The following is an 18,945-nucleotide window of genomic DNA, read 5'->3' as shown; positions in this document are numbered from 1 at the left end:
AATACCATATTTTTGTAAATATATAAACCTCAAAGTACTTGTACCGTGACACTCTGCAGGCTACGACAACATTACCTTGTGCATATTTTCATACCTTACATTTTTGTATAAAATGTGCAACGCCACATTGCGGTACGAAGAGCGTAAAGCAAATTTTTTTATGATAATACTATATGCATTGACATACTATACATGGACTGCTAGTGGTGTGAATTTTCCATACAAAATTTGAATAAAAATGGTTCCACTTCAAATTAGCTACACTAGCCCTTTCAGGCACAGTGGCAAAAAAAGTTATGAAATTTTTAGCGACATCTGTTTGTATTTAGTTGAGATAAGCTTTTTCTGACATAGAAAGTACTGACATCTAGTATAATTTGTTGAAGACAAACGATGCCATGTTTTTTTGCTGTGTCAGTGCTGTCATTTTGAAAATTTCAATAGTAGTATTTTTCTATCATTTTGGGGAGCATTTTCTTAAATTGAGGAGTAAAATAAAAAAAACAACAAACACATGCTTGGCCCATGAACAAAATTAAAAACTGAAAATAAAATTGTCCAAATTCGAAGTTAATGGGCCTATTGCGAAGGTTAAACAGACAAATAGAAGGATATAATGTCGTACCAAATTTATTTGTTTTTTGAGAAAAAAGTGTAATTGCGCATTTATTTTTCTCTACAACGGACGGAAATTCATTTTCCTGAACAGCTGATACTTTATGTTCAAAGGTGAAACGAATCGTTCCACTGATTTGTGTTCCAATTTCACACAATTCCAATGATAGATTTCTGTCAGTAAAATTTTGCAGGTGGATTTCAATCGGGAAATTTTTTCAATGACAGAAATGTTTAAGGATAGCTATAAATGACCTGTCAAAAAAATTCTAATGTTTGTTTTCAATGATGAACACCAATGATAGCTATAACTGGCGCCTTATACAATGATTTGTTATTCTCGATTAAAGTTTTCGATGGCTCCCATTTTTCTGTGAAATTGTTTTTAAGGAGTTCCTTAGCAGGGCATTTACCGTTTCTACCTTGAGTGAATTTCTTTTTTTATCTTTTATAGGGCTTATATCTAAAAATTTTCTTTCTGCTGTTGCACTATTATTGGGGCATTATATTTTAAATTTTGGTTTCTATTGTAAACCAAATACAAATTTCTTTTCCGTTTTTTTTTTTGGGGAGTAGTTTTCGTCAGTTGGTAGAGTAGCAGTTGACTCTGAAAATAGTAAAATACTACTATAGTAGCAAAAACGACAGCAGTGGATGTGAGTATTAAATGTTACACAATTTTTCCGCATAGTCCTCTTTGCGCTAGTGTTTTGTCCGTTAAAAGTGGAACCATCGTGAAGTTGGCTACTAGCAGTCCATGTATAGTATGTCAATGACTATATGTTTTACATACAAAAAAAAAAAACAATTTGCTTGTTATGTTTTCTATGGGAGAACATCCATTAGGCAGCTTAAAGTTAACTTTTGCAATTCTGAGAAACATTTAAAAGCAATTTTAATACCCAGAAACTTTGTTCTTCAAAACAAAGAAGTACCAAAACCTCATTTTATCATGTGACTTTTTTATAGATGAATTGCAAGGTTAATTCCGACTATACATGTAACTACCACACAAACCTTTATTTATATTGTAGAATGAAAGATATCGTGTAACATCAGATTAAGCTCTCTATATCTATTTCCCTGAACGCACTTTTTATCGATAACTCAGTCCTATCAAATATCGATATCGAACATTTTATAAACGTCAAATAAACGTAAACAAAAAGCTAAATTTTATAATTCAGCTTGGACCGGCTGCAAAAATTTATATTTTACCCAAAAATTAACTTGAATTTCTTAAATAATGCCTACCTGGAATCAAATACAAATGCAACTTCGAAGTCCCAACAATCCAGTTGTATTTTTTGATATATCTGTTGGAACCACAGTAAGATTATTGCCTCTACTAAACCATAACAAATAATTCAATTTTGCAATATTTTTAGGAAATTGGTCGAATGATTTTCGAATTGTTTGCCGATACAGTGCCAAAAACAGCCGAAAATTTCCGCCAATTATGCACAGGCGAATACAGACCCGATGGTGTACCAATGGGTTATAAGGGCGCCAGTTTTCATAGGGTTATCAAAGATTTCATGATTCAAGGTGGTGACTTTGTTCATGTAAGTAAAACACCAAAATCCAAGAAATATGTTCGAATAATGAAAGAATTCTGATAGGGCGATGGAACTGGCGTGATGAGCATTTACAATGGAACCTTTGCCGATGAAAATTTCATCCTCAAACACGATTCCCCAGGACTTCTATCGTTGGCTAACAGCGGCAAGGATACCAACGGTTGCCAATTCTTCATTACCTGTGCTAAGTGTAATTTCCTTGATGGCAAACACGTGGTGTTTGGCCGTGTTCTCGATGGACTACTGATAATGAGAAAAATTGAGAATGTTCCAACTGGACCGAATAATAAACCTAAGCTACCCGTAACAATAAGTCAATGTGGACAAATGTAAAACCCAAGTGTTGTTTTTTTTTTTGTAAATAAACATACTTTTTTATTTAAATAAAATAAATAAAATATTGCAAGAGAAAGCAGATTAACATAATTTTCCAAAAAAAGGCTTAAAAGTAAAAAGTAAATCACATCTTTTAGCGTATTATGTATGAAGTTAGATAGATATACGACTAGCGTCGGATGTCGGTCGGAATGAAATTATTTAATCTTTGGTATGTTGGTATGTTGGAATTTTATATTTGTTTGTTGTATTTACCTTGTTCTAGTATTTTTTCTTTGCGCAGATTTTGGCAATCTTCAATAATAAAACTAAAAACAAAAATACAGTTATTTGTTGGCTACATAAATAAAATATAAAAATAGTGTACCTATAAAATAATCCACTTAGTGGAACTGTAGCCAAATGCCACAAGGAATGAGCATCAAATGTCCATAAGATCGGTGGAAAGTCGAGTAATTCTAAACTCATAGAAACACCAAACAAAATAAGGAAGCGCACCATTTTTCGATAGTATGGTCGTCTTCGACGCACAAAATAGCACCATAATAACCAACCTAAAGCACACAAAGCTCCTAAGGAATAAATAAAAATTGTTAATTGGTTAAATATGAATGATAATCTATTGGACTGAAGGATTTTTCTTACCTGTTGTCAAATTCGTTGCCATATTAAATGAATAACTAAATTTTCCGACACTAAGATAAGCAAAATAGTTCAAATAGAACGACAAAAATAGTGCAGTTACAATTCCTCGGATTATAATCGAGCGATTGTGAATCATTCTGAAATAAAACAAAGTAAGATATCGAAGAAAAGTTATGGCAATCGATTCGTGCAATGTTGAAGTATTTAAATAAGTTTAAAATAAAGAATAATGGTAAGTAACACAGTTAAACAGACTTGAGGCAAGCTCATCTTAATTTCTTGATTAAAAGCGGTCACTTGAGATTATCAAAAACAATCTCAAAAAAAAAATTAAAACCAAATCTTTTTTAACGAAAAACAAAACCAGTAATCGTCTTCCTCGACTTTTGTCTGCCTTAAAATTTGTTGACGAGACACTAGCTTTTGAGCGGATTTTTTTTTTTGGCGAGAGACAAAAAATCATGACATGAAAAACATTAGGATTTGGTTTTGGGTTGACAAGAATCGAAATGGCCTCCATAATGAAAATGAGATATACTTTGGTTTTTTTTTTTTTTTTTTTTTTGTATATAATTCATAAGCACTCAAGGGGTTATTAGTATCCTTTATATGTTTATACTTAAACAAAGTGCAAGCGTTAGGAAAATAGGTAAGGATTTAAAAGGAGACACCGGTCCACCTTGGTCTTAAAGTTCTGAACATCAAAATGGGAGGGAAAACCAGAGTTGGCCAAAGCATTCCACATTCTCAATGTGCGATTTAAGAAAGAATCTCCATACTTGACAGTATGCCCAAAATTGAGCTCAATGGTAAACTGATGAGCATTCCTGATATTCATTCCAGAAGAGGTGGTCTGTAATACACATACCAAGTACTGATAGTTGATTGGTTTCCTGGATGCAAGTGTCACTCATGGGGGGGGGGGTTGTGTTACGCTTCAACGACAGGAGACAGCATTGAGTTTTCGAAGCATTAAATTCTTGCTGTCAAGATCGGAATTTAATGAGCTTATCATACGCTGCCTTTGAAGTTTCACATCCGAAGGACAAGGATGTGAATCTAGGAACGAATATGAAAAGCTGAGGGTACTGTCGTCGGCGAAATTGTTTAATGGATTAGAAGTGACAGACAAGAGATCATTTATGAATAAAAGGAAGACATTCGGAGACAAAATGGAGCCCTGGGGGACACCAGCATTTATTTTATGAATTTCAGACTTGAAACCATCTAATACAACTTGTATTGAACGGTTAGAAAGGTATTTTCTGATCCAACGAAGAAGATAAGAGAGCTTGGTGCCAAACTCTATCAAATGCTTTTAAAATATCAAGTGCAATAACCTTACTTTCTACAAAACCATGTAAAGATTTGTTCCACTGTTTGGTGAGATGAACCATGAGAAAGCGAAAGCCATAATGTCGGTCATTAAGAAGCTTCCGTTCTTCAAGATATTTCTTAAGCTTAAAATTAATCAGCGTTTACTTGACCTTGGAAAGAAGGGACGTAAGTGCTATTGGACGATAGTTTGAGGGGGAGAATGATTCGCCTATTTTAGGGACAGGCTGGACAAATGCAGTTTTCCATCCACTCGGGAAGAGACCTGTAGAATAGGACAGATGGAAAAGCTTACGCAGTGGTTTTGCCAGCGTTGAAGAAAACCTCTTCAGAACAATTGGGGAAATACTATCCGGGCCAGCGGATTTGTGTATGTCAAGGTCTTTCAGTACTCTTGCAACTGCACGAGTGCGAAAGAAGATTCGTCCAATAGAATCATTTACGCTTTCAAGAACAGGAGGACTCATGACACTATCCGGTAGCGTCGAATTAACAGCAAACTGTGCTGCAGGCAAATAGGCTTTATCAATCGAGCTTACATAGGGAGTGTCATTGTGGACGAGCGTTGGAACCGAGGATGACGTGGTGTTTCGTACGTTTTTTTTTACAAATTACCAGACATTTTTACTACCTTTGGGACATTGTAGTATTTTTTGCCTCAATTTCGGATCATGCAAAAATTTGGTTCGTCGAATATGACCATTACAGGTCTTTCTAGCTTGTTTCAACTTATTCTGGTTTTCCTCAGTCGGGTTGGATTTATAACAACGGAAACTTACATCTCTGAACCTAATAACCACTTTACAGCTCGAATCATACTTTGTTTCTATTTTCGAAATATGGCTGTTTTAATGATTTTTTTAAACAGAAGATATAATTTATAGTTGAAGTTATTCTCTCTGAAAAATATTACTTTTCGTGGAGTGATAAACATTTAGATTCAATCACTGCATGTGCCACCTGTTTCATTATAGAAAGTTCCTAGTGGTTAGATTTTGGTATAAAACTACAAGTCCTTGCAGGGGCGGGCCTGATATTACTCGGAAATAGAAAAAGTTGAGAGTTGTAAGTGACTAGGTTTTGGTTTTATACGAGCTGGAGCCTTAACCTGATTTATATACATATTTCTTAAACCTTCAGTTTAAACATTCTCAATTTTGAAACTTAGTTAAAAGATTTGCCCTTGATAGGAACTTACCGAATAATCATGCAGTATAGCATGACTAAGACTATAGAATAGGCGAATGTGTAGTCCAAAAGTTCAGTGATAGGAAAATCTCTTGTGTGAAAGATAGTCGACCATGTCCATCCATTAAGAGAAACCTAAAATCAAATAGCATCAATTAAGGTTTTCTCCCTTTCGGGCAGCATTGATCTAAGGATTCTTACTAAAGTAAAAATATGCCAGAGTTTATAGCAAGGACTATCCTTACGAACTTCTCTTCGCAGTCTCCGTATTCCTTTCAAATGTGCGATTAGATTCATGATGGAAAATAAAACTGAAGCTGGTTCCTGCATTCCCAGGTACCTTACAAAAGGCCACTGGAAAACATAATCATAGTGTGATCAGTGATAAATGCTACCAAGCACAAATAAACAGAAACAAACCTTTCCATAGAATTGTGGAACTTGCCATCCTCGATCTAAAAACGCATCAACAGTCTTCCACATGCAATGATATTGACATTCGTCAACACAATTCCATAGAAACATTTCATCGAAAATAGTTTGTTGATAGAATCTAACTGCCTGCTCCTGTATACAAATTCCATCTAAAGAATTTATATTTTAATATTTACAAATTTTTAAATATTTTTTAATCATGTAACACCTTCAGTGCAGTTGTTTCTTTCGCAATTTTGTCGGCAGTTTCGGAAAAATTGTGTTCGATCACCATTCGAACAATCACCATAAGCAATGCAAATTAAAAAGAATATTGCAAAGAGTATATTTCTGTAGAGAGTCATTATTGCTTTTACATAATTTAATTCCTAAATTAAATTTTTTTTTTCAAGACAAAAGTTTAAGGGGAAGAACTTTTCTCTTGGGATATGTGTTATGAAGTTGTGTTTATTATTGATTTATTTCTCACTTTGACTTTTACAAAAATCAATCAATTGTTATCGATAAATTTGAAGTTTGTCCTTATGTTATCGTTGTGTTAATAAACATCTACATTGGCTATTGGGCCCTTTTCCAAAAACCGATGAATGAGTTGTGGATGGTACGATACGAGTGAGCTACATAGAAATGCAAGGTTTTTAAATAAATGGGTCATTTAGACATTAAAAAAAACGAGTATTTGACTAAACTCAGCTCGAATTGTCACACTTCTTTAAATTTGATAGACATGCACAAATAGTGGTTACCCCGATTTGCGAGTAAACATTAATTTCTATTTTAAAATAATGTTCAAATTTCCGTTTTTCACAAACATCTAAAAATGTTTTATTTTGACATTTCTTCCCGTTGTTTTTATTTACTTGATGGCATACTTGTGTTTTTGGAACAAAATTAGTTTTAAGATTTTACTGTCAAATTATTTAAAAATTTCATTAAATCTAAGTTACGTGCTTTTTAAAAAGAACAAAAGATGCATAAATCCAACCTCGCAAATACTCTGAGCTCTTTAGTGTGCCCAAGAAGAGGCTTTGCAGGGATACAGCATGCTATCCTTACATATTTCTCTGTTTGTACACTGTACTGCCCATTAATGTTAACATTGATTCAAAAAACAAAGAAGGGCTTAATCCGAAAAAGAAAACATTCATATGACTTAACGGTGTTTCCTCGCAATAATAATATACGACCAAACGCATCCAAAGTGGATCGAGTTGGAGGAAACTAAAAGCCTTTTCACACCAAAGCCAAAACTGAATTTTCGGCAAAAAGTTTTCGAAAACCCGAAAATCCTTCGCACTAAACATTTAACATTTCACATTGACATTTCAATTTGTGTAACATCGACTGTTAAATATTGTATTCAATAGGCAATTGATGTGGAAAAACGTGAACTTGTTATACAAATTTAATTAAAAGGAAACTATTTACTTTAATATTTCCTGCAGATTTGTACAAGTACTTTTCGAGAACGTAAAATGTTTTCAAACAACATTTCAGAATGAGTTGCAGAACTTTTGATGTACCTACTCTGTAATGAACTAAAATATGTGGCAATGCAAGCTAAAAACCTTTGGAAGTGTACACCATTACAAACAACAAGACATTTCAATATAAACTGAGAGCAGCCTCTGAATACAGGACGATTTCAGATATGTTAGGGGGTAGGTATATCCACAAGTATACAGCCCAATTCTAAATGAAAATTCCCGAGCAAATATTTGTAAAATGTTTTTGCTTCTCTCTCATTCTAAATAAAAAAATTCCCGGTGAATATGTTCCCATTTTAATTTCCCTTATTCTAAACAAGTTCGAAAATGGGAAAAAACACTCCGGGAAAAAAGTAGCTATTCTAAATGTCAAAAAAGGGAAAATACGAATTCACCTGGCGCGAGTTTGTTCCCAACACTTGAGCTGGAGAACAAGAAACACCTTCAAATGCTTTTGAATTTGATGGAGGCTCGACGCCATATTGCATGTGGCTTCCACAAGAAAACAAAGGAGGATGTGGTATTGTTTTGAAAATGAGTTGAATTCGTTTGGACCACCTGCTCAAAATGGACTCTTAACGAGCTCATACTCCAAATGAAAGAATCATGACACGCGCCTGGATGGAAGGCATCAACGTTTTGAATTTTAAGTTGATCATCACAAACTAGCATAACATTTAGTCTGTACGTTCCTTTTCTGTTATAAAATTAATGTTTGTTTACAGATTGGGCAATGATCCGAACGTGCGTTCCATTAACGCACCCTACATTGCCAGGAAAGTTATGTTTTGAGTAGAAGGCCAGCGCAACTCTTCTTTTATCTGCCGCCGATTGGCATACTTTTATCCATTCTGGACATAGTTGTTCCTCCAAAACGTTTAAGACTTCTGCAAGCACCTGGCTAAAACTAGGTTAGGCCAGTCCAACATTGTAGTCACACACCCGTTTAGTATCCTTCTTAAGCGAAGAAATGCAAACAAGCACTCAATTTTGTTATTGGTGGAATCGCCAAATTTTTTTTAGCTGGATCACAGGACCTAGAAAGAATATCCAGCAAATACTTGAAGACAACCTTGTTAACTCTATAATACTTTTGAAACCTAAGAATGAAGTTGTTCAATGAAACTAGAAAAACAAATTTAGAATAAATCTTTGTGATTTACTTATATATGCATAAATATCAATTTCAAAATGTTTGTTTTCCTTTTCTGAAACTGTTGTACACCTACATTCTTGTGCCAAATACTTCGAAACAGCTGTTTCGAATATACAAAATTTGTATTCTCGAGTTCGAAGAGAAAAACTGTCTCCCGGGGAATTCGGAACAGGAGAATTTTACTCTCGGGAGAACAAGTCTAATATTAAGAATTGGGCTAATAATTTTTTGTTTTTTTTTTTTTCAAATATTTTCACTTAACATTTTTGTGTCTTTTGCAAATTGTATGGATGGTTGAAGAATAACTGTTGTTGTCATCACCATCCAGAAACGTATCTATTTATATCTCTGAAATTTAAAATTGATATGAAAATATACATATTGTACATTGTAATACTACAATGTGTTTTTGTTTTATTTATTTAAAACTTTACTTGGGGGCGGGTGTCCTGTACAACAAACTCAAGGTTTAAATAAAATAAATATTCAGCTACTTTGCTTTATATGATGACATGTTTTATATAAAACTTTTGGCTTACGAATAATGAATGGAAAAACTTGAGTTTTTGATGAAAGGTTTCAGTCAAAACTAATAATTTCGTGAAACTATGCAGGACTTGATTTGGTTCTGTTTATCCATTTGGATTCTCATCATATCAAAAATCAAGGCTCTGTTCTGTCATGTGTGGAGAATTAACAAGCCAAGTACTTTTGTGTTTGTTTGTACAATCTTATTCGTCTATCATATAATAATTAAAAAAAAAATCCTCGTTTTTCTGCTTAGTTAAGCAAAAACTTTTTTTAATTTTTCAATTATATTTATAATTTAGGCATCTACCTTATATTTTGCCAATAATTTAAATTTTAGTTAATTTTGTATTTCTCACTTTTAAATTATGCATAAGATTTTGAATGTACATATATCAGCTTTACTAATTTACTCATGTGTGCCTGACCTATCTTTCTAACTGAATGTTTTCATTCAATTAAAATTTTGCATTTCAATGAACCGCTGTACAAATTTCTATTTCATCACAAAACGAAAACGTCAAAAAATTGCAATACAAAATTTGTGAATTTGTCATCCACTGCAAAAAATGATGTAGCCAAAATTCGTGTGTTTTTATTTTTCCTCACGATAAATAACTTCTATTTCCCATTTAACCAAACTAAAACAATTCAAAATGTTTAGGAGAGTGCGTTATTTGGTACCTGTGAAAGGTATCTTCAAAATTAATTGTGAATTTTCGTAAGTCAAAAATGTTTAAACCTTCAAAATTAAGTTTTGCAAACAAATTAAAAACTAAAAAACAACTTACATAAGCCCAGATTATCAAAACAAACAAAATTACGATTCGTTTCCTTTTATATTTTTGTAAAATTGAGAAGAAATTCAATGTCATCTCTATTTCCGTATGGAGACAAGGTTGAATTGATCTTAATTGTCAAGATCAAGACAACTATTACTTAATATCCTTGACAATGAATTTTTTAAAAATATTTTCATTGTGTTTTAGGACTTCACATGGGAAATTGGAGAGATCCTTCTTTTCGATCAGTGACTTAACAAACAGGAACAAGGCATATGTTAAAAAAGAACTCCTAGGGTAAGCTCAACCACATCCATATATGGGCTTTCCATTTAAACAACTACTTTCATGTTTTTTTTTTCAGATACTCAATGTCCGAGATGTATGAAGTTGTTGCTGATGTAAGAAACTACTATCAATTTGTGCCATATGTAAAAAAGTCACACGTACACAGTCAGAGGGGCCAAAACTTCCGAGCCGACTTAATTGTCGGTTTCCCCCCTTTAAATGAAAAATACACATCAAATGTTACCCTGGAGGCACCAAAGCTAGTGCAATCAGTTTGCAACGATGGGCGATTATTCAACTATTTATTGAATGAATGGCGCTTCAGTCCCGGCCTCAAGGATATTCCACAATCGTGTGTGTTGGATTTTAAAGTATCATTTGAGTTTAAGTCCTTGATTCATAGTAATATTGCCAATTTATTTTTCGACTTGATTTGCGATCAAATGGAAAGTGCTTTCCAAACCGAAGCTCAACGACGATTTGGTCCACCATCAATAAAAAGCCATGTTCTCTCTTCGAAGCGATCGTGACGAATTATAAAACAGTGATCAATTTTCCCAACCTAATTCTACACTTTTTATTTTTGTACCTATGCTTTACTGTATTAACTGAAATTGACATCAAATGCTCGGTTTATCGAACCATTCCATTATGGTTTGAGTTATACTCTAAATGATATTTATTTTATGTTAGTATTTTTTCTTTTTAATGAAAACCAAATATTGTTGTAGTATTTTATTATTTTATTTTTTGTAAATAAATATTTATGATCGTGGATGTAAATAAAGTAATTAAATTTAAATCGATAAGTTTGGTTTTAATGTTATCAAAATAAAAATAGAAAACTGTGGAGAATACAATGTAAAATCTAGATATCATCGGTGGATGAAACCGGAAAAGTTTGTAGCTAAATGTTACGAAAATGAGATTTTAATGAGGCTTTTAATAGGTTACTTTGAAAAATTGGCTTTAACACCACTTAAACGTAGTACTGCTTGTTGGTTGTAGGACTGTCATGCTAGAGGTCTTGGGTTCAATTCCTGCCTTTGCCACATAAAGCTTTTTTTTTGCGAGGAATACACAATGTCTTCATTTGAAAAATACGTTAAGGGTTTTCGCCATAAAATAGTTTTTGGGAGGAGTTTGAAAATTACTTTTTGAACAAAGGAAAGTTGGCCTATGGAAAATCTTAAAACTTAGAACAAAATTATGAACATATATTTTTCAGTTTTGTATTTTAACAATAAGCGCGAACGGTTTTTGGTTACTTTTTGTGTCAAAGATAGAGTGTGAGCATTAAGAAAGAAAGAAATGGTTTTAAAAATATTTTGGGGCATATTGGTCTGGCGTTTGGCCACACGCGGTATGTAATCGTTTTTCAAAAGGTGGTTGATGATACACATACCGAGAATTTCGAGATCTTTAGCTTCATTGATGGAAGTGCCACTCAGCAAGCTCATTGCCGTAGCAGACTCATTTACTTAGATCAGGGTTGTGTTTCTAAAAACTTATATGAAGAGCTGAGGGTACTGTCGTCAGCGAAACAGGTAAGTAGATTAAATGTGTTTTTGATTGCTTTATTTCAAATCTAACTTCAAAATCAATCTATTGTTTTTTAGATACAACATTTTTTTTAAGCAATCTTATTACGAATTCGTAGTTTTACATCCAGTTATTGGAATATATTGAAAAAAAATAATGTTGAAAACAGGTATTTCTGAATTTGAGCACAAATGCTAAAATCGGAATTTGGATTCGGAATCAACACTAAAAATGTACATAAGGGAATTACATTCAATGTTTTCCAAATAAGTCATAACTAATGACAAAGTCTTCGAATCGACACCCACAGGACAGCGCAGTAGAGGAAGACCGCGGATCAGGTTGCTCGCACAAGTGGAAGGTGACTTCGCCCAACTTGGAGCGTGAAACTGGAGACATCTAGCTAGGGACCGAGCTAGATGGAGAAGTTTGTTGTGTGAGGCTCTAGTTCACACAGGACTGTAGCGCCACCTTAAGTAAGTAAGTAATGACAAATTACGAAAACAATGTACATAAGTGGGATATTTTAATGATTTGAACTGTATTTATAAGGTTAAGATTTTTACTTTGCAAAATCATCATATAATGTATATTTAGGGGATATGTTGTGTTTTAAAATGCTTGATGTGGTAGAGAAATTTAAATACGAGATTTAAATTCATTCAGGTTATCTTTATATTTTGAAAAAGTACTGTTTTGGTTGCTCTGCACACAATTTTGTCAAACAATTTCATCATTAATAAAAATGACGGTCAGATCTAGGACTGATCCTAGGGAGCTTATCGTTATTTTGTGTTTTATTTTGGCTTGAACCAACCAAATATAAAAAAAATTTGCACTGTCTTCAGGAAAATTTGGTCCGTCAAATATAGACATTTCGCCCCATTGTGGACTAATTAAAGACCTTAAAATAATTATTGAGGACGTGCTAGTCGGATTTTTCGTATTCCCTAACAGTCTTTTAGCAGGTTTTTATGTAACTGGAGAGTTCTACTATGTTAAGGTTTAAGCTCCAAACTTGTATCGGGATTAGCTAAAGAAGGATAACTTATGCCTAATGTCCAGAAAATAGTCGTATGTAAAAATTCTACTTTTTGACCCTAACAATATAGAATTTAATCAGGTTCTACTTTAAGAAAAACGTGAGTTTATAACCTAAAGTCAAAAAATAGAAACAATTTGAGCTATTAGGGAACCGAATCCTGAATCCACACAAATTTGTCTTTAAATGTAATGCATTCGCATTTCAAGGATCTTTTAAATCCTGAAACTACGACGACAAAGTGGACTATGCATTTACATTTAGCGAGTTGGAAGAAACGCTGAAGACGCTTAAAGATTTAAGAGCAGCCGGTTCAAATGGTATTCCAGTAGAATTTTGTATGCATGGGACTGTCATGCTCAAAGAGCACCTACAAAAAAACTTGCTGAGGGAGTTCCAGACTAGAATTAGACCAGGATATTCAGCAATAGATAACATTTTTATATTCAGGAGCTTGGCAGAGGATTCCTTCAAACAAAGGAAAAAGCTGTATGTATTTTTATCGATTTTAAAGTAACTTTCGATACAATCGATCGACGTGCACTTTTCTATAAGCTGTATAGCCTTGGGTTATCATTGAAGTTTGGTCTAGTTTTTAAGCACCTATAAAGAGGAACGAGGGCGGCAGTATGGACAGGTAAAGAACTTATTGACTGGTTTGAATCCTCATCGCGTGTGCGACAAGGTTGTACATTAAGCTCTACTTTGTTTCCATTTTTCATAGATGACCTATGTAAAGGTAGTCTAAACTACCTGCCGGGTGGAGTGGATTTTGCTAGGATGGGGATTAATGCACTTCTGTTCGCACATTCTCCGGAAACTCTGCAGATCATGATTAATAGGGTCTTACAATATTGTCAGCTATGGAATTTATTCGTAAATATCGATAAATCTAAAAGTGGTGGTGAAGGTAATGCATCAAATGAAAATGGAGCTTTATGCGCTAAAATATTGAATGTGAGACTACAAACACCTTGGCATTACTGTTACTTATAATTTAAATATGGAAAAACACTTGAAGGAGAAATTGGTTAAAGCGAAAACTGTTATTAAAATGACGTGGAAACAATCCTTCATGAAAAAAGTATAGCGCACAGTAGCAAGTTTAAAGTCTTTGAAGCAGTCAGTAGCTAAGAGCATACTTTTATATGGATCAACTAATAGATTTAAATTACATTCCCCACAGCCCAGATTTACCCTTAGAGTGTCATATGTGCAACCCATCAGAAGGAGAAAATACTGCCCACTTACTTCTGGGAAAAATGCTCCGTCTCTATTTCTAAGCATCAATCCAATCTGAAATATCCAGATCAAAAATTAAACAAATTTACAATACGTAAATAATAAATTTTGTAAATGTATTATTTTATTATTTTGTTATATTATAACAGTTTTGTATTTCGTTAGATTTAATTTTATTTATATCAAGCAGATACACAAGTTTATATTTTTTTTGTTATAACTTAATTATTTTCTTTTCGTTTTGAGTTCCTCAGGTTATTTTGAAAAAAAAAAAAATGTTCAACATTGTCAAACAAAAAAAAAGTTATTAATTTTTAAAGTTTATTTCTTTTTGTTTTTGTTTGTTTTTGCAGTTGTTGTTCATATTTTATTAAGTACAAGAGTAGTATTTTTTTGTTTTCTTTAATTATAATTTTATTTTATTTTTTCGGACAGTCTTGGAGATTACGAATTAATTATTATTACTTGTTTCTTCTTTGCAATTTTTGTTTTGTTTTCTTTAGTTTTTTTTTATTTGTTTAAATAAATTTTGTAATATTAAAATTTTATTATTATCTTCGTAAAAGTACACAGTTTAATTGACTGATATTGTTTTCTTGTTTATTTTTAATTTCTTATAGATTGATTTTTGTTTACGTATTTATATAAATCAAGTATTAGTTTTTTTTGTTAAATTGTATTAAGAAATGTGCATTTTTTACATTAAATATTCATCCTCCTTCTGTGTTGGTCCAACAATTTATACAAAAATTTGTATATCTCTTTTTTGTATTTAATTACCTTACTAAAAGAGTTTGAAAGTGTCAGGAAAATAGAAGATGTTGAAAATAGAGAGTGCAAAGTTTAACATCAACAGGAATAGAAAAATAAAAGAAATAAAAAAAAAAATTAATTTTAAATAAAAATTAACGATTAACGCTCTACGGTTCTGCGTGTCTGTTCTATTTACTGCTAAAAATTGGACTCCAAAATAGAATTTGGGAGCGATTATGCCGACCAATCTAAACCGTATCAAAAATTTATGTTTTTTTTTTAGTTACATTTTAACAATTCCAAAACTATTAAAGTTCGTGTCACCTATAGCTTGAAAAATACTAACCTCTAGTAAAAGAAAAAAAGTAAATCATGGCTTCGACTGCGAAAGGAACAGTTGATCAAACAATAAGGGAAACAGATCTTGATTTGAAAATACCGTGAGTCAAGAGAAGCAACATAAAGAACATAATTATACAATAATCTTCCGAAGCTCTTCAAATCTAAAAATATAATCATCTAATCAATTTTTAAACTACTGTACTGGACTTGACAGTACTTACATATAGATTCGAAACCTGGGCGTTGTTAAAAGGTAGTCCCACCCCGAGAATCACGTCTTACAATGAGAATTTAACTCCTTATGTGATTCAAGACGATTCAAGAGAGGTTACAATTATGAGCTGTACGCAATCTAACTCGAAGTAGACATTTTTAAAACTAAAATCAAGCTCAGTAGACAAGTAACATAGCTCAAACCCGCATTTTGTTCACTGTACCCGCTACTTATTATGAAAAGCAATTTTGCGTGCAGTGCCATCAGAAATACAAATACTTTGAATATTCCTGCTTGGCAGATTAATTTCTAAATTGAAATTGAATTTAGGAGTTAATAGAAAAAAAACGCCTAACGAAGCAATAGCTACCACTCTATAACATCTTTCAGCTCTATTTGTTGTAAAATATTCCAAAGCTAGTGACTGCAGAAACTTGTAGGGCTGGCGCATTCGCTAGGACTTTACGATATGGACAAACTCGGTAGACCCCGGTGGGCTGGACATGTTGTATAAGGCAGTGGCGAGGCGTGACTTATTTCAAAACGTAAGTCGGAGAAAAATGAGCGACTAGAAAAAAATATCAGAAATGTACTTACTGAAATGTACTGCTGAAAAAGATGTTTTTGTAATGGATCCGATTAGTCAAATTGAAAATGCTGAAATTTTTCGACGTTTCAAGTCGAAATAAAAGATTTTTAGAAAGATGTCTGTGCGTTCGTACGTCCGCGACGTTTTTTCGTCGTCAATAGCTCATGAAAAAGTAGAGATATCGACTTCAAATAAATTTTGTTATGCAGATAATAATGCAGAAAGATGCAGAAAGGGCACTCAAGAAAATTGCGAGGGCGTTTTTTTTTACCTTAGCAGTTTAAAAAAAGGTGAACATTTTGGTTAACCTTAAATATCTCACGAACCAATGACGTTACAGAATTATATTTTATATAATATATTGTAACATGATACCAAACAAATATATTTTTGAAAAAATTAAATCAACGGTTTTGTTATAAATCAAAAAAATTTGACACCGCTAAAATTCTACGAATAAAAAATAATTTATCTCCAAAACAATTTTCTGGAACGAAAAAATAAACGTTTTTAACATGTGGTAAAATTTTGAGAAAAAATGAAATTGGCAGTATATTTTTTGTTAAAAAAAAATTTAAAAATTAAATTATGACTTTTAACTTATTTTTTGTTATAAGAAATATTGTTTTGAACCTTCGAAAAAATTTTGAGAACAATCGAATTGACAGTGTTTTACAAAAAATAAAAACCTAAAAAAAAAAACAGTACTGAAGCTTGGTAAAAATTTACTTTCGATTCAAATAGCTTTTCAAAAATTAAAAATATTGTCTTCAAACCTTTTTTTATTTCATAGAAAATATTGTTTTCGATATTCAGTAATTTGTTTATAAAAATCCAACAGTCCTTTTTTCATAAAAAAATAAAATCTACAAGAAATAAAACGCAAATTGGGTAAAAAATGATGTTCGGTTCTTGATATCTCTCATAACAATTTCATTCATACAATTTGTAAAAATTTAAGAAATGCTATTAAAATTGGTAAAAATTTGTTTTTGAATACAAATCTATTTAACAAAACTAGATATTAAAACTAAACTATTTCTTCATATGAAAAAATATTGTTGTTAATTCAACTGACAATTTATTCAACCCAACACAGAACTATAAGCTTAAATTTTTGAATAAAATTGAAAAGAACACTAGTTTTCACAAAAATTCTGAGAAAAAAACAAAAATCTTTGCTTTCTAATTGAATAGATAAGCTCAAAGGAGGGGTAGAGTTCCTTAATCCTATCACTATTTTTCTTTAATAAATTACGTTTTTCAAAGTTATTATTTTCATCTAATAGAAAATCTGTCAAACAGCAATCTATTCCTATAAGAGCCATTGTCACTTTTGAGTAACTAAAATTTAAACAAAATGCAACCACTTTTCTCAAATCACTTCCAATTCAAACTTTAATTAACTTTTTATCTTTAATTAATACTTTTTTTGTTCACACTTTTATTAATGCAATCTACCATCTTAGAATCGGCTTGTAATAATTTAGAACAAAATCTCATTTGTCTAGCTAATTTTATCTATTTCTGTCAATTAACTAAAATTACAGTAACTTTCTGCCAAAAATCATCCACTACGCAATTTTCTTTAAGTGGCAACCCCTACTTCTTAAACTTCATCCTCCGAAAATGAAGAAAAATATGGAATAAGTCCATAAAAGACGGGTTACGTTTGTCTTTTTTCCTATATAGAATAGTTCAATATTTGTTTACTCTATGAAAATGAATAACAAGTGTAGTGCGTCAACGTACTGCTTTGCTTAGGCTCAACCTGACATGCGAAATGCGTATTTCTCCATTTCCAACACACTTGTTTGTTTTTTGCACAAGCAAGTGAATTTTCAGATACATACAAATTCATCGGATGAAAGCCGGTGAACATCGGGTTATTTCTATGCTTAAGAAAGCGTTGGTTGAATAAAGAAGCACGCGCCTAGCGAAAAGTAGAAGAGAAAACGGGAGAGAAAACAAATTTTGTTCTATTGAGCGATAAAATAATAACCCGGCATACCTTTAAAGAGAAAAATACATGTTGATTGAATTATTGTAAAGTAATGTAGATGCTGTTGCATGATTTGTTTATATACATGTTGCATGAAGTTTTTTTTGTTGATATTGAGATTTACAAAAGGTAAGTCGATAGGAATCGGCTTATACGGTGCCTTCGCCACTGGTATAAGGCCAGATTGGTGCTGATGATAATTATGATGATATTCGTTTTATAAACATGTGAGCCATGAAATTTGCGCTCTGCGTTTCACAAGGAAAATGTTTTCTAGATATTAGAATAAAAAACCTGTGCCCTAAATAATGTTTGACCATTGATTCAGGACTAAAATCTTCAATGGGCTGAGCCCCATATACATTTGTTCTCGGATACTATTTCTTGGGGGAAATTGACAAATTTTTAAAAGTAATTTTTGTCATGAAAAAGGGCTTCGTAATTTGGACTATCGTTAAAAGTTGTAGGTTTCCCCCGTTGCTATCATTTCACGCAAACAAAATTGTTTGATAGTTGTACGTCACTGAGTTCTGATTCAAATAATTGATAAAATGTAACCAATTATTTTTTTTGCTAAATAATCGAATTTATATTTAATGAGCCATTTCTTCTCAGCTTTTTATTACGAAAAAAAAAAATAAAGCAATAGACATCGAAACCAAAAACAACACAAAATCACTAACAGGAAATATAAAAACAAGAAAACTAAATAATAAAATAAAAGATTTGTAACAAAAATAGTTTAGGAAAAAAAAGTAAATTGTTCGTGGACAGAATAGTAGGCAAGAAGTACGAATATTAATTTTATCTTAAATTATTTTTTTTTATTTATATTGTATAAATA

At 32.3% G+C, this 18,945-nt stretch overlaps 3 protein-coding genes across 3 annotated transcripts; 2 read left to right on the top strand and 1 right to left on the bottom strand.

Moving 5' to 3' along the window:
- The first annotated feature begins 1,772 nt into the window (after window positions 1-1,772).
- On the top strand, window positions 1,773-2,628 carry LOC129952136 (peptidyl-prolyl cis-trans isomerase H). The gene is made up of 3 exons (XM_056064589.1): window positions 1,773-1,945; window positions 2,004-2,180; window positions 2,238-2,628. Exons 1-3 carry the CDS (start codon window positions 1,862-1,864, stop codon window positions 2,526-2,528), a joined length of 552 nt encoding a protein of 183 aa, XP_055920564.1. The 5' UTR covers window positions 1,773-1,861; the 3' UTR covers window positions 2,529-2,628.
- On the bottom strand, window positions 2,539-6,591 carry LOC129952135 (post-GPI attachment to proteins factor 3). The gene is made up of 7 exons (XM_056064588.1): window positions 6,343-6,591; window positions 6,120-6,283; window positions 5,901-6,053; window positions 5,710-5,834; window positions 3,177-3,313; window positions 2,899-3,103; window positions 2,539-2,839 (listed from the first exon to the last, which is right to left on the bottom strand). Exons 1-7 carry the CDS (start codon window positions 6,476-6,478, stop codon window positions 2,764-2,766), a joined length of 996 nt encoding a protein of 331 aa, XP_055920563.1. The 5' UTR covers window positions 6,479-6,591; the 3' UTR covers window positions 2,539-2,763.
- A 3,241-nt stretch (window positions 6,592-9,832) lies between these two features.
- LOC129949911 (coenzyme Q-binding protein COQ10, mitochondrial) lies at window positions 9,833-11,184 on the top strand. Its single transcript, XM_056061633.1, has 3 exons — window positions 9,833-10,026; window positions 10,295-10,384; window positions 10,452-11,184. Exons 1-3 carry the CDS (start codon window positions 9,962-9,964, stop codon window positions 10,903-10,905), a joined length of 609 nt encoding a protein of 202 aa, XP_055917608.1. The 5' UTR covers window positions 9,833-9,961; the 3' UTR covers window positions 10,906-11,184.
- Window positions 11,185-18,945: the final 7,761 nt, after the last annotated feature.

This window comes from Eupeodes corollae, chromosome 3, assembly GCF_945859685.1.
Source record: "Eupeodes corollae chromosome 3, idEupCoro1.1, whole genome shotgun sequence".
In the NCBI taxonomy this organism is placed as follows: Eukaryota; Metazoa; Arthropoda; class Insecta; order Diptera; family Syrphidae; genus Eupeodes; species Eupeodes corollae.
This window is presented reverse-complemented; position numbering and strand designations above follow the sequence as displayed.

What these genes read in the sequence shown, in the direction of transcription:
- LOC129952136 (XM_056064589.1), top strand. Translation starts at nt 1,862, where the DNA reads ATGCCTACCTGGAATCAAATACAAATGCAACTTCGAAGTCCCAACAAT. An exon ending in ATATATCTGTTGGAACCACA is followed by an intron (nt 1,946 to 2,003) that starts GTAAGATTATTG and finishes CAATATTTTTAG; the next exon opens with GAAATTGGTCGAATGATTTT. An exon ending in AAGGTGGTGACTTTGTTCAT is followed by an intron (nt 2,181 to 2,237) that starts GTAAGTAAAACA and finishes GAATTCTGATAG; the next exon opens with GGCGATGGAACTGGCGTGAT.
- LOC129952135 (XM_056064588.1), bottom strand. Translation starts at nt 6,478, where the DNA reads ATGACTCTCTACAGAAATATACTCTTTGCAATATTCTTTTTAATTTGC. An exon ending in AAGAAACAACTGCACTGAAG is followed by an intron (nt 6,284 to 6,342) that starts GTGTTACATGAT and finishes TAAATTCTTTAG; the next exon opens with ATGGAATTTGTATACAGGAG. An exon ending in TTCCACAATTCTATGGAAAG is followed by an intron (nt 6,054 to 6,119) that starts GTTTGTTTCTGT and finishes TATGTTTTCCAG; the next exon opens with TGGCCTTTTGTAAGGTACCT.
- LOC129949911 (XM_056061633.1), top strand. Translation starts at nt 9,962, where the DNA reads ATGTTTAGGAGAGTGCGTTATTTGGTACCTGTGAAAGGTATCTTCAAA. An exon ending in AAAATTAATTGTGAATTTTC is followed by an intron (nt 10,027 to 10,294) that starts GTAAGTCAAAAA and finishes ATTGTGTTTTAG; the next exon opens with GACTTCACATGGGAAATTGG. An exon ending in GTTAAAAAAGAACTCCTAGG is followed by an intron (nt 10,385 to 10,451) that starts GTAAGCTCAACC and finishes TTTTTTTTTCAG; the next exon opens with ATACTCAATGTCCGAGATGT.